A 17,209-nucleotide genomic window follows, 5' to 3' on the forward strand; every position below is an offset into this window, starting at 1 on the left:
TTCATGAGAGCTGTAGTCCACTGTTAGGGTATAGGCACTAAAGATTCATGAATATTCATGAGAACTGTAGTCCACTGTTAGGGTATAGGCACTAAAGATTCATGAATATTCATGAGAGCTGTAGTCCACTGTTAGGGTATAGGCACTAAAGATTCATGAATATTCATGAGAACTGTAGTCCACTGTTAGGGTATAGGCACTAAAGATTCATGAATATTCATGAGAGCTGTAGTCCACTGTTAGGGTATAGGCACTAAAGATTCATGAATATTCATGAGAGCTGTAGTCCACTGTTAGGGTATAGGCACTAAAGATTCATGAATATTCATGAGAGCTGTAGTCCACTGTTAGGGTATAGGCACTGAAGATTTATGAATATTCATGAGAACTGTAGTCCACTGTTAGGGTATAGGGACTTGGTTATAAAGGCACAAAATATGTTTTTCTTATATCACAAGTAAATTTGAAATGACTTTCCAGAACCCATAGTTTATGATAATATCTACGATTGCCCTTTTAAGTGTACATGATATACTCTTACCTTTTGAACTGATCCAGGCTGGGGTTGTGTAGGTGCTGCTTGTTGTGTTTGTTGTGGTTGAGAAGGGCCTTGATGCTGTGTTTGTTGTTGTTGTTGCTGCGGTTGTTGCTGCGGTTGTGGTGCAGCAGCTGATGTTGGTGGTTGCTGTGGTAGTGGTGGTGTTGGAAGCATTGTAATGGTGCTAGGAGTAGCTTGACCTGGTATACTGACATTGACCTGTGTTCCATCCACACCTTGTACCTCAATCTTATAGCCAGGTGGTAAGAAGGTATTGAAGCCAACTATCAAATCAGGATGGCCTTTGAACAGATTAGACACTCGATTGATAACGCCAGGTGTATCAATACTGGAATCAATAAAACAAGTCAATCTGAATACTACATTAATATGACCAGGTGTATCAAACATACATGTATCAATGTACCAATCAGGACACTTGGTTGATAACGCCAGGTGTATCAATACTAGAATCAATAAAACAAGTCAATCTAAATACTACATTAATATGACCAGGTGTATTAAACATACATGTATCAATGTACCAATCAGGACACTTGGTTGATAACGCCAGGTGTATCAATACTGGAATCAATAAAATAAGTCAATCTGAATACTACATTAATATGACCAGGTGTATTAAACATACATGTATCAATGTACCAATCAGGACACTTGGTTGATAACGCCAGGTGTATCAATACTAGAATCAATAAAACAAGTCAATCTGAATACTACATTAATATGACCAGGTGTATTAAACATACATGTATCAATGTTACCAATCAGGACACTTGGTTGATAACACCAGGTGTATCACTACAAATACATAAATGTAACCAATCAGGACACTTGGTTGATAACACCAGGTGTATCACTACAAATACCAATCAGGATACTCGGTTGATAACACCGGGTGTATCTTACCTTTGAGATTTGAATTCTTTCATGATGTCCAGGAAGTCATTGTAGACCTGTGGTTGATTACCAAACTGTAACTTAACTTGGTCTAAGTAAGACAATGCATCTTCCACTTTCAACCTTTGAAACTGTTGTTGACCCTGTACCTGGGCAGCATGGGCCTGAATAGGAAATGTATGTATAATCACCAAATCAGTACAAATCACATCTAATCAGTACAATTCACATCAAACCAGTACAAATCACATCAAACCAGTACAAATCACATCAAATCAGTACACATATCAAATATGAGTCTCTGTATGTGTATTCAATGTACATGTGTATATATGTATGTATGTATGCATGCATGTATGTATGTATATATGTATGCATGTATGTATGTATGTATGTATGTATGTATGTACTGTATGTATGTATGTATGTATGTATGCATGCATGTATGTATGTACATGTGTATGCATGTATGTATGTATGTATGTATGTATGTATGTATGTACTGTATGTATGTATGTATGTATGCATGCATGTACATACGTACGCATATTTTTCATGTTCAAGTCATAACAATCATGCGTAAATGATACAATATATTGCACCATGCAAAACCCAGTATGTATGCTTACATGTAAATGATAAGTGTAACATAAGACAAAGTTATTTGACGATATTTGACATATATACCTGTGCATGAGTATGTGACTGATGTACACCTTGTTGATGTGCTTGACCACTACCTCCATGGTGATGTGGATGATGGACGTTACCATGGTGACTCGTGCCTTGGTTTACAGATGATACCCTGGAAGAAAACCAAAATATTAACATAAGAAACCTGATGCATTACTTCCTAGCATTTTGTTAAATGCCAAGTGAGGCCGTAATTTTATGGTTGCTATGGTTACTTCCTTTTCATATTAAAATACACACTAGTACTGTTACACCACTGTTAGCACCTGAGATGACATCTATGGCTAGGACCTGATATGACACTTATTACTGACATCTGACAGGACATTTTGCAGGACTCTCTTAATAACAAATTAACAACAGACTGTTACAAATACTCTTTACATGTATAACAAGTCATTGAGAATGACATAGTCCCCGCTATAATTGGGTTTTAAGGAATTATCACTACTCTGATCATGCAACAACATTTGTGAACCTAAAACAAACAGACTTAGATATGTTGTGTGTGCTTGTTGGACATGGGATATGCCTCCAACAATAAAGGATTGGTTGGGTATGGGGGATCATATCACGATGAAAATGGAGTCTGAGTTATGGCTTTGGACATGGAAAATTCACAAACAAAATGGCTGCCAGGCAGCCATATTGGATCGTATCACGACGAAAATGGATATGCAGATGTATGTCATAGAACACTGTCCTAATACCAACTTTAAATGAGATCTGTTCAAGCATGTCTGAGTTATGGCTTTGGACATGAACATTCGCAAACAAAATGGCTGCCAGGCAGCCATATTGGATCGTATAACGACGAAAATGGATATACACATGTATGTCATAGAACACTGTCCTAATACCAACTTTGAATGAGATCTGTTCAAGCATGTCTGAGTTATGGCTTTGGACATGAAAATTCCCAAACAAAATGGCTACCAGACAGCCATATTGGATCGTATCACAATGAAAATGGATATGCACATGTATGTCATAGAACACTGTCCTGATACCAACTTTGAATGAGATCTGTTAAAGCATGTCTTAGTTATGGCTTTAGACAGGGAAAATTCGCAAACAAAATGGTTGCTAGGCGGCCATATTGGATTGTATCATAAAACAAATTGACGTGCATATGTATGCCATAGTATGTTGCCCCTGTACCAAGTTTGAAAAAAATCGGTCCAGGCATCTCCAAGAAACAGCTGCGGACGGACGGACAGACGGAACCCAATCCATAAGTCCCCGTTCCGGACTTCGTCTGCGGGGACTAACTACACAACATACCTCAGACACACTACACAAGGTAGTACCCCAGACACACTGTAAACCACTGGCTAAATTCATACTTAATGGTACCCTTGTATGGTCTGAAACTGTAAACCACTGGCTAAACTCATACTTACTGGTACCCTTGTACGGTCTGAAACTGTAAACCACTAGCTAAATTCTCAGCCACTCCTTCATACACTGATGGTGGTGCTGGGGCCAGTAATCTCTGGTTATAAGTATCTGGTCCTTGCACTCGTTGTCGTGGAAACACATTCTCCTGGTTTTCAAGAGTGCGTTTCATGGTGCTCATAATCACACTGTGATTCTACGATGGGTTGACCACCAGCCTCCCTGCAATGAAAAGTATCAGGTTATGTATCTTGTATCAATGTTTCACACTGGATATCTTGTATCTATGTTTCACACTGGATATCTTGTATCTATGTTTCACACTGAATATCTTGTATCTATGTTTCACACTGGATATCTTGTATCTATGTTTCACGTTGGATATCTTGTATCTATGTTTTACACTGGATATCTTGTATCTATGTTTCACACTGAATATCTTATATCTATGTTTCACACTGAATATCTTGTATCTATGTTTCACACTGAATATCTTGTATCTATGTTTTACACTGGATATCTTGTATCTATGTTTTACACTGGATATCTTGTATCTATGTTTCACACTGGATATCTTGTATCTATGTTTCACACTGGATATCTTGTATCTATTTTTACAATGGATATCTTGTATCTATGTTTCACACAGGATATCTTGTATCTATGTTTCACATTGGATATCTTGTATCTATGTTTCACAATGGATATCTTGTATCTATGTTTCATATTGGATATCTTGTATCTATGTTTCATATTGGATATCTTAGCTTTGAAGTTCTGGACTGGAGTCAGAAACAGGAGAACTGAACTATCTACATGTACTCTGGTAGACCAGGATGGGCTATGAGAAGCCCAGGCCCTTGTATTACAATTCTACATGTACTCTGGTAGACCAGGATGGGCTATGAGAAGCCCAGGCCCTTGTATTACAATTCTACAAGTACTCTGGTAGACCAGGATGGGCTATGAGATGCCCAGGCCCTTGTATTACAATTCTACAAGTACTCTGGTAGACCAGGATGGGCTATGAGATACCCAGGCCCTTGTATTACAATTCTACAAGTACTCTGGTAGACCAGGATGGGCTATGAGAAGCCCAGGCCCTTGTATTACAATTCCACAAGTACTCTGGTAGACCAGGATGGGCTATGAGAAGCCCAGGCCCTTGTATTACAATTCTACAAGTATTCTGGTAGACCAGGGTGGGCTATGAGATGCCCAGGCCCTTGTATTACAATTCTACAAGTATTCTGGTAGACCAGGATGGGCTATGAGAAGCCCAGGCCCTTGTATTACAATTCTACAAGTTTTCTGGTAGACCAGGATGGGCTATGAGAAGCCCAGGCCCTTGTATTACAATTCTACAAGTACTCTGGTAGACCAGGATGGGCTATGAGAAGCCCAGGCCCTTGTATTACAATTCTACAAGTACTCTGGTAGACCAGGATGGGCTATGAGAAGCCCAGGCCCTTGTATTACAATCCTACAAGTATTCTGGGAGACCAGGGTGGGCTATGAGATGCCCAGGCCCTTGTATTACAATTCTACAAGTATTCTGGTAGACCAGGATGGGCTATGAGAAGCCCAGGCCCTTGTATTACAATTCTACAAGTATTCTGGTAGACCAGGATGGGCTATGAGAAGCCCAGGCCCTTGTATTACAATTCTACAAGTATTCTGGTAGACCAGGATGGGCTATGAGAAGCCCAGGCCCTTGTATTACAATTCTACAAGTATTCTGGTAGACCAGGATGGGCTATAAGAAGCCCAGGCCCTTGTATTACAATTCTACAAGTATTCTGGTAGACCAGGATGGGCTATGAGAAGCCCAGGCCCTTGTATTACAATTCTACAAGTAAAGTAAAATGTGCTGCATCATTTGAATAGTTAGTGTATAATATACCGTGGGCAAATTTATGTAAATATATGCAAATCAGTATGCTAATATTTCTGCAAATTAGCTATCCCCTTATTTTTTTTCATCTGTGGAGAGCACTACAATATTTCTTATATTGTTTCACGTTTGAATATCTTGTTACAAAGTTATTTGTTATATACATGTACCATCATGTTTATCATATATCCTGTACCAATGTATCATATATCCTGTACCAATGTATCATATATCCTGTACCAATGTATCATATATCCTGTACCATCATGTTTATCATATATCCTGTACCAATGTATCATATATCCTGTACCATCATGTTTATCATATATCCTGTACCAATGTATCATTTTATAAGGCACAAATTATGTTACAGTATATCATATTACATGTTACAATGTGTCACATTATATGTTACAATGTGTCATATTACATGTTACAATGTGTCATATTACATGTTACAATGTGTCATATTACATGTTACAATGTGTCATATTACATGTTACAATGTGTCATATTACATGTTACAATGTGTCACATTACATGTTACAATGTGTCACATTACATGTTACAATGTGTCATATTACATGTTACAATGTGTCATATTATATGTTACAATGTGTCATATTACATGTTACAATGTGTCATATTATATGTTACAATGTGTCATATTACATGTTACAATGTGTCACATTACATGTTACAATGTGTCATATTATATGTTACAATGTGTCATATTACATGTTACAATGTGTCACATTACATGTTACAATGTGTCATATTATGTTACAATGTGTCATATTACATGTTACAATGTGTCACATTATATGTTACAATGTGTCATATTATATGTTACAATGTGTCATATTACATGTTACAATGTGTCACATTACATGTTACAATGTGTCACATTACATGTTACAATGTGTCATATTATGTTACAATGTGTCATATTACATGTTACAATGTGTCACATTATATGTTACAATGTGTCATATTACATGTTACAATGTGTCACATTACATGTTACAATGTGTCATATTATGTTACAATGTGTCATATTACATGTTACAATGTGTCACATTATATGTTACAATGTGTCATATTATATGTTACAATGTGTCATATTACATGTTACAATGTAATCATAGCCACAGGAATTGGTTTGGATTTCACATTCACCTCAGTGCATTTGATAGAGGTTAGCATTAACAAATAGTGAATTGTTTTACGCTATTGATGTTATATGGTGGGGGAGGGGAGGCTGAGGTGTGTGTGTGGGGGTAATCCCTCAATGTATTACAGTGTGCTTGGAAAGGGAGGGGAACTGGGTCGAGAATGAGTTACTGATAATTCCAATATTTACACCAAATGTTTGTATCTAGACCCAGGTTGAATGCTAGCAATTATCCCAAAGGGTATTAAGTTTGAATGTTAGCAATTATCCCAAAGGGTACTAAGTTTGAATGTTAGCAATTATCCCAAAGGGTATTAAGTTTGAATGCTAGCAATTATCCCAAAGGGTATTAAGTTTGAATGCTAGCAATTATCCCAAAGGGTACTAAGTTTGAATGTTAGCAATTATCCCAAAGGGTATTAAGTTTGAATGCTAGCAATTATCCCAAAGGGTATTAAGTTTGAATGTTAGCAATTATCCCAAAGGGTATTAAGTTTGAATGCTAGCAATTATCCCAAAGGGTATTAAGTTTGAATGTTAGCAATTATCCCAAAGGGTATTAAGTTTGAATGCTAGCAATTATCCCAAAGGGTACTAAGTTTGAATGTTAGCAATTATCCCAAAGGGTATTAAGTTTGAATGCTAGCAATTATCCCAAAGGGTATTAAGTTTGAATGTTAGCAATTATCCCAAAGGGTACCAAGTTTGAATGTTAGCAATTATCCCAAAGGGTACTAAGTTTGAATGTTAGCAATTATCCCAAAGGGTATTAAGTTTGAATGTTAGCAATTATCCCAAAGGGTATTAAGTTTGAATGCTAGCAATTATCCCAAAGGGTACCAAGTTTGAATGCTAGCAATTATCCCAAAGGGTACTAAGTTTGAATGTTAGCAATTATCCCAAAGGGTACCAAGTTTGAATGTTAGCAAGTATTTGGCTAAAAGGGGCTTTATCATTTGAGATTTGTTTACATCTGGTAATGGTATAAACAACATTTGTTTACATCTGGTAATGGTATAAACAAGATTTTGTTTACATCTGGGAAGTGTAAGATTTGTTTACACATGGTAACAGTACATACAATATTTGTTTACATCTAACAACAGTATATAATGGCAATATTTGTTTACATCTGGTAATATAGATTATGACTAATATCTCATTGTAGTCTATAACAGAGAAGACAACATTTGTTTACATCTGTAATAGTATGGACAACATTTATTTACATCTGGTAATGGTATAAACAACATTCATTTGCATCTGTAACAATACGGACATTTGTTTACATCTGGTAATGGTATAAACAACATTTGTTTATATCTGTAACAGTATGGACAACAATATTTGATTACACCAGACAAGATGACCTACAAGATTGTTTATATCTGGGGTTATTATTATAGCTATGCATCTAATACAAAATAGAATGACTGTGTACATGCATAATGGCTCTTTGTGTAGCTGTACTGTACTGTGCACTAATACTGTAAATGTACTATGTACTATAAAGTAGACATCTATGCCTGCAGTCTACTAACAGTCTGTTTCAATTTGATAGTTGGCAGAAATTCACCACCAGACACTCACTGTGATCAAAGTTTTCAAGTGCAAAATGTGAGTTATGTGGTCATTGCAACAGCCACACTATGTACATTGTACAGCTAGCTAAGCACAACAGTAACGTAGGGAGTTTCAACCAGCTAACTCAGTAATAAACAGAAATATGGCTGCCTAGAATATACCATTCAATGTCGTAGGCGGCAAATCAAAAACCCCGAAAAAATGCACGGTCGAGTTCTCGAAAATCGCTGGTAATATTTTCATATTTTATAGTTGACCTGTACTTATAATGTATAAATGAGGCAATGAAATAACGTTCTTGTAAATATGATGCGAGACACTGAATCGATAGTGCACACACACCCTTAAGAGTTCATAAAATGGAATCGTCCGATAAACAATTATTATTGTCATTGAAAAAACCAGGAAGAGCCTGGTTTGTGAAATAACAGTTAACTTTAATCTACTGTGTGAAATATACCGATCTAAAATTAATAAAACTTCCACCAAGGCGAGTGTGGTTATCTGTTAGTATTTTGGTATCGAATCAGTCAAGTTTCACCTATTACAAATAGATAAATCGAACGTTGAAACGAGTCAATGTTGGCATTGCAGATAATGGCTACGGATAGTATTCGCTGGCGAGGGTAAGAGTCACGATAAATGAAAATCAACGCTATCTTCAGTGTTCAATTAGTGAATTATATCGGACGGAATTCACATCACTTTGGTTCATTCAAATGAACGTTCCCTATATACATTTGTGTCAGAAACCAGCGTTCGTCGGGTGAGAAATCTGAGGTACGTTTTACGTTAGTGTTTTCGTCAAAACAACAAGGCAATCGAAGGCCCTTGATAGTACGGGGACTGTTATGCGAACAGAGCTAGAGACCACCGTGTGACGTTCGGTAACAAAACTGAGTAACACACAGACATTTCTAGTAAATGTAACCACGATCTTTAAGATTCGTCGACTGTGTTGTAAACTCATATAACTGGCAGTGTTCACATCACAATCAATCACAACACAGAGACTGGCGTTCATTTTCAACGGAACAACCGATCGCCGACGACTACCTACAACCGAGTACATAACAAGGGCAAATAATCGTATAATTGGACAATCGTTCCCACATTCACAATTAATATACCTACAGTATTACACAGACTGATAAAAAACATCGTCCAGATCAGGACCTACCTCTTTCAAATTTCGGATGTTCGTGATACGAATAGATTTTCACGGCGATAGTTGCAGTAGCGTATGTGTACGTTTTCCTAGGGATGTTTAGCATACAGATTTACAGGTCAATCGCAATATCATGACATCATTGCTATTTACCACTGGATTGACCAATCAAAATCCCGTTTTCATTTTGAACACTACGCGCGAAGACACAAGTCACGTGATTAAACGCCCCCGCTTCCGGAATTCAATTTCCGGTTGCTGTCAACGACAACAAAGGTTTCGTAATCTGGCGACGCGCCAGAGCCAACAGTACACTCTAACCATACGTTGTGAGGGTGTACAGAATTCAAGTGTATCTTTGTAGGTATAGGTATAAGTACATACGGAATACATTTTTTGAGGAACCAGTGTCAGCATGATTTGCGCCAGGCGCTGAATTTGGCCCGACTTACCCGTCTGGCAAGCTAGCAAGTAATAGGCTACGTGCATTTTATATTAGCAGGCAGTAGTACTAGTAGTAACTCACTGTGGTGGACAGTACGTATACTGTAACCTCACACACAGGACACCCAGGCTTAGTTAGTTATGTTTACGAAAAAACAAAATAAATAAACCAGCAAACAATAAATAATAAATAAATACTGACAAGCATCAACATAAGAGTACTTACAAAATATTATTAACAAGTGAACAAGAATTACTAAATTATATATTTTTTCCTAAAAATGTGAAATGGTCACAATTGTACATACCCCACTGTGAGAATTCACATATAGGAAAACATATAGTAATTCTTGTAAGTGATAATGATTAATTTTGTAATTACTCTCTTGTTGGTGATTGTCAATATTTATTTATTTATTGTTTGTTTGTTTGTTTTTGCAAATGTAACTAAGCCTGAGTGTCCCATGCACAGACAGGTAGAAATTTTGTACCTTGCATACTAGACCATAGCCTAGACAAGGAATCTGTACCTCACATAATAGACCATAGCACAGACAAGGAATCTGTACCTCACATAATAGACCATAGCCCAGACAAGGAATCTGTACCTCACATAATAGACCATAGCCCAGACAATGAATCTGTACCTCACATAATAGACCATAGCACAGACAAGGAGTCTGTACCTCACATACTAGACCATAGCACAGACAAGGAATCTGTACCTCACATAATAGACCATAGCACAGACAAGGAATCTGTACCTCACATAATAGACCATAGCACAGACAAGGAATCTGTACCTCACATAATAGACCATAGCACAGACAAGGAATCTGTACCTCACATAATAGACCATAGCACAGACAAGGAATCTGTACCTCACATACTAGACCATAGCACAGACAAGGAATCTGTACCTCACATACTAGACCATAGCACAGACAAGGAATCTGTACCTCACATACTAGACCATAGCACAGACAAGGAATCTGTACCTCACATACTAGACCATAGCACAGACAAGGAATCTGTACCTCACATACTAGACCATAGCCCAGACAAGGAATCTGTACCTCACATAATAGACCATAGCACAGACAAGGAATCTGTACCTCACATACTAGACCATAGCACAGACAAGGAATCTGTACCTCACATAATAGACCATAGCCTAGACAAGGAATCTGTACCTCACATAATAGACCATAGCCCAGACAAGGAATCTGTACCTCACATAATAGACCATAGCACAGACAAGGAATCTGTACCTCACATAATAGACCATAGCACAGACAAGGAATCTGTACCTCACATACTAGACCATAGCCCAGACAAGGAATCTGTACCTCACATAATAGACCATAGCACAGACAAGGAATCTGTACCTCACATAATAGACCATAGCCCAGACAATGAATCTGTACCTCACATAATAGACCATAGCACAGACAAGGAATCTGTACCTCACATAATAGACCATAGCACAGACAAGGAATCTGTACCTCACATACTAGACCATAGCCCAGACAAGGAATCTGTACCTCACATAATAGACCATAGCACAGACAAGGAATTGTATTTCAATAGTATACAGGCCTGTAAATACAATTATAGATAGTTATGCATTTCAATAGTATACAGGCCTGTAAATACATATATACAATTATAGATAGTTATGAATTTCAATAGTATACAGGCCTGTAAATACATATATACTATTATAGATAGTAATGTATTTCAATAGTATAAAGGCCTGTAAATACATATATACAATTATAGATAGTTATGAATTTCAATAGTATACAGGCCTGTAAATACATATATACAATTATAGATAGTAATGCATTTCAATAGTATACAGGCCTGTAAATACATATATACAATTATAGATAGTTATGAATTTCAATAGTATACAGGCCTGTAAATACATATATACTATTATAGATAGTAATGCATTTCAATAGTATACAGGCCTGTAAATACATATATACAATCATAGATAATTATGAATTTCAATAGTATACAGGCCTGTAAATATATATATACAATTATAGATAGTTATGTATTTCAATAGTATACAGGCCTGTAAATACATATATACAATTATAGATAGTAATGTATTTCAATAGTATACAGGCTTGTAAATACATATATACAATTATAGATAGTAATGTATTTCAATAGTATACAGGCCTGTAAATACATATATACAATTATAGATAGTAATGTATTTCAATAGTATACAGGCCTGTAAATACATATATACAATTATAGATAGTAATGTATTTCAATAGTATACAGGCTTGTAAATACATGTATACTATTATAGATAGTTATGTATTTCAATAGTATACAGGCCTGTAAATACATATATACAATTATACATAGTTATGTATTTCAATAGTATACAGGCCTGTAAATACATATATACTATTATACATAGTTATGCATTTCAATAGTATACAGGCCTGTAAATACATATATACAATTATAGATAGTTATGCATTTCAATAGTATACAGGCCTGTAAATACATATATACAATCATAGATAGTTATGTATTTCAATAGTATACAGGCCTGTAAATACATATATACAATTATAGATAGTTATGCATTTCAATAGTATACAGGCCTGTAAATACATATATACAATTATAGATAGTTATGTATTTCAATAGTATACAGACCTGTAAATACATATATACAATCATAGATAGTTATGTATTTCAATAGTATACAGGCCTGTAAATACAGATATACAATTATAGATAGTTATGTATTTCAATAGTATACAGGCCTGTAAATACATATATACAATTATAGATAGTTATGTATTTCAATAGTATACAGGCCTGTAAATACAGATATACAATTATAGATAGTAATGCATTTCAATAGTATACAGGCCTGTAAATACATATATACAATTATAGATAGTTATGTATTTCAATAGTATACAGGCCTGTAAATACAGATATACAATTATAGATAGTTATGTATTTCAATAGTATACAGGCCTGTAAATACATATATACAATTATAGATAGTTATGTATTTCAATAGTATACAGGCCTGTAAATACATATATACTATTATAGATAGTTATGTATTTCAATAGTATACAGGCCTGTAAATACATATATACAATCATAGATAGTTATGTATTTCAATAGTATACAGGCCTGTAAATACATATATACAATTATACATAGTTATGCATTTCAGTAGTATACAGGCCTGTAAATACATATATACAATTATAGATAGTTATGTATTTCAATAGTAAACAGGCTTGTAAATACATATATACAATTATAGATAGTTATGTATTTCAATAGTATACAGGCCTGTAAATACATATATACAATTATAGATAGTTATGTATTTCAATAGTATACAGGCCTGTAAATACATATATACAATCATAGATAGTTATGTATTTCAATAGTATACAGGCCTGTAAATACATATATACTATTATAGATAGTTATGTATTTCAATAGTATACAGGCCTGTAAATACATATATACTATTATAGATAGTTATGTATTTCAATAGTATACAGGCCTGTAAATACATATATACAATTATAGATAGTTATGTATTTCAATAGTATACAGGCCTGTAAATACATATATACAATTATAGATAGTTATGTATTTCAATAGTATACAGACCTGTAAATACATATAATTTTTTATATACAATTATAGATAGTTATGTATTTCAATAGTATACAGGCCTGTAAATACATATATACAATTATAGATAGTTATGTATTTCAATAGTATACAGGCCTGTAAATACATATATACTATTATAGATAGTTATGCATTTCAATAGTATACAGGCCTGTAAATACATATATACAATCATAGATAGTTATGTATTTCAATAGTATACAGGCCTGTAAATACATATATACAATTATAGATAGTTATGTATTTCAATAGTATACAGGCCTGTAAATACAGATATACAATTATAGATAGTTATGTATTTCAATAGTATACAGGCCTGTAAATACAGATATACAATTATAGATAGTTATGTATTTCAATAGTATACAGGCCTGTAAATACAGATATACAATTATAGATAGTTATGTATTTCAATAGTATACAGGCCTGTAAATACAGATATACAATTATAGATAGTTATGCATTTCAATAGTATACAGGCCTGTAAATACATATATACAATTATAGATAGTTATGCATTTCAATAGTATACAGGCCTGTAAATACATATATACTATTATAGATGGTTATGTATTTCAATAGTATACAGGCCTGTAAATACATATATACAATCATAGATAGTTATGTATTTCAATAGTATACAGGCCTGTAAATACATATATACAATTATACATAGTTATGCATTTCAATAGTATACAGGCCTGTAAATACAGATATACAATTATAGATAGTTATGTATTTCAATAGTATACAGGCCTGTAAATACATATATACTATTATAGATAGTTATGTATTTCAATAGTATACAGGCCTGTAAATACAGATATACTATTATAGATAGTTATGTATTTCAATAGTATACAGGCCTGTAAATACATATATACAATCATAGATAGTTATGTATTTCAATAGTATACAGGCCTGTAAATACATATATACTATTATAGATAGTTATGTATTTCAATAGTATACAGGCCTGTAAATACAGATATACAATTATAGATAGTTATGTATTTCAATAGTATACAGGCCTGTAAATACATATATACTATTATAGATAGTTATGTATTTCAATAGTATACAGGCCTGTAAATACAGATATACAATTATAGATAGTTATGCATTTCAATAGTATACAGGCCTGTAAATACATATATACTATTATAGATAGTTATGCATTTCAATAGTATACAGGCCTGTAAATACATATATACAATCATAGATAGTTATGTATTTCAATAGTATACAGGCCTGTAAATACATATATACAATTATAGATAGTTATGTATTTCAATAGTATACAGGCCTGTAAATACATATATACAATTATAGATAGTTATGTATTTCAATAGTATACAGGCCTGTAAATACATATATACAATTATAGATAGTTATGTATTTCAATAGTATACAGGCCTGTAAATACATATATACTATTATAGATAGTTATGTATTTCAATAGTATACAGGCCTGTAAATACATATATACAATTATAGATAGTTATGTATTTCAATAGTATACAGGCCTGTAAATACATATATACAATTATAGATAGTTATGTATTTCAATAGTATACAGGCCTGTAAATACATATATACAATTATAGATAGTTATGTATTTCAATAGTATACAGGCCTGTAAATACATATATACAATTATAGATAGTTATGTATTTCAATAGTATACAGGCCTGTAAATACATGTATACTATTATAGCTGGTTATGTATTTCAATAGTATACAGGCCTGTAAATACATATATACAATTATAGATAGTTATGTATTTCAATAGTATACAGGCCTGTAAATACATATATACAATTATAGATAGTTATGTATTTCAATAGTATACAGGCCTGTAAATACATATATACTATTATAGATAGTTATGCATTTCAATAGTATACAGACCTGTAAATACATATAATTTTTTATATACAATTATAGATAGTTATGTATTTCAATAGTATACAGGCCTGTAAATACATATATACAATTATACATAGTTATGCATTTCAATAGTATACAGGCCTGTAAATACATATATACAATTATAGATAGTTATGCATTTCAATAGTATACAGGCCTGTAAATACATATATACAATTATAGATAGTTATGTATTTCAATAGTATACAGACCTGTAAATACATGTATACAATCATAGATAGTTATGTATTTCAATAGTATACAGGCCTGTAAATACAGATATACTATTATAGATAGTTATGTATTTCAATAGTATACAGGCCTGTAAATACAGATATACAATTATAGATAGTTATGCATTTCAATAGTATACAGGCCTGTAAATACATATATACTATTATAGATAGTTATGCATTTCAATAGTATACAGGCCTGTAAATACATATATACAATTATAGATAGTTATGTATTTCAATAGTATACAGGCCTGTAAATACATATATACAATTATAGATAGTTATGTATTTCAATAGTATACAGGCCTGTAAATACATATATACTATTATAGATAGTTATGTATTTCAATAGTATACAGGTCTGTAAATACAGATATACAATTATAGATAGTTATGCATTTCAATAGTATACAGGCCTGTTAATACATATATACTATTATAGATAGTTATGCATTTCAATAGTATACAGGCCTGTAAATACAGATATACAATTATAGATAGTTATGTATTTCAATAGTATACAGGCCTGTAAAGACATGTATACTATTATAGATAGTTATGCATTTCAATAGTATACAGGCCTGTAAATACATATATACAATTATAGATAGTTATGTATTTCAATAGTATACAGGCCTGTAAATACATATATACAATTATAGATAGTTATGCATTTCAATAGTATACAGGCCTGTAAATACATATATACTATTATAGATAGTTATGTATTTCAATAGTATACAGGCCTGTAAATACATATATACAATTATACATAGTTATGCATTTCAATAGTATACAGGCCTGTAAATACATATATACAATTATAGATAGTTATGCATTTCAATAGTATACAGGCCTGTAAATACATGTATACAATTATAGATAGTTATGTATTTCAATAGTATACAGGCCTGTAAATACATGTATACAATTATAGATAGTTATGTATTTCAATAGTAAACAGGCTTGTAAATACATATATACAATTATAGATAGTTATGCATTTCAATAGTATACAGGCCTGTAAATACATATAATTTTTTATACACAATTATAGATAGTAATGTATTTCAATAGTATACAGGCCTGTAAATACATATATACAATTATAGATAGTTATGCATTTCAATAGTATACAGACCTGTAAATACATATATACAATTATAGATAGTTATGTATTTCAATAGTATACAGGCCTGTAAATACATATATACTATTATAGATAGTTATGTATTTCAATAGTATACAGGCCTGTAAATACATATATACAATTATAGATAGTTATGTATTTCAATAGTATACAGGCCTGTAAATACATATATACTATTATAGATAGTTATGTATTTCAATAGTATACAGGCCTGTAAATACAGATATACAATTATAGATAGTTATGTATTTCAATAGTATACAGGCTTGTAAATACATGTATACTATTATAGATAGTTATGTATTTCAATAGTATACAGACCTGTAAATACATATATACAATCATAGATAGTTATGTATTTCAATAGTATACAGGCCT

At 33.1% G+C, this 17,209-nt stretch overlaps 1 protein-coding gene across 3 annotated transcripts in view; it reads right to left on the bottom strand.

Annotated features, from left to right (window-relative positions):
- The window catches only part of LOC144450155 (paired amphipathic helix protein Sin3a-like), a 32,825-nt gene extending 23,347 nt beyond the window's left edge, over positions 1-9,478 (bottom strand). For 2 of the 3 annotated variants that reach the window (XM_078140729.1, XM_078140728.1), the window contains exons 1-5: positions 9,380-9,478; positions 3,553-3,769; positions 2,144-2,261; positions 1,466-1,620; positions 542-887 (exon numbers count right to left, since the gene is read on the bottom strand). In XM_078140729.1, the coding sequence (XP_077996855.1) occupies positions 542-887; positions 1,466-1,620; positions 2,144-2,261; positions 3,553-3,728 (795 nt within the window). In that variant the 5' untranslated portion in view covers positions 3,729-3,769; positions 9,380-9,478. Of the gene's footprint in view, positions 1-541; positions 912-1,465; positions 1,621-2,143; positions 2,262-3,552; positions 3,770-9,379 lie in introns of those variants that run through there. The other variant, XM_078140730.1, reaches the window with a different exon arrangement.
- Between the last annotated feature and the right edge of the window lie 7,731 nt (positions 9,479-17,209).

This window comes from Glandiceps talaboti, chromosome 19, assembly GCF_964340395.1.
Source record: "Glandiceps talaboti chromosome 19, keGlaTala1.1, whole genome shotgun sequence".
NCBI classification, from domain to species: domain Eukaryota; kingdom Metazoa; phylum Hemichordata; class Enteropneusta; family Spengelidae; genus Glandiceps; species Glandiceps talaboti.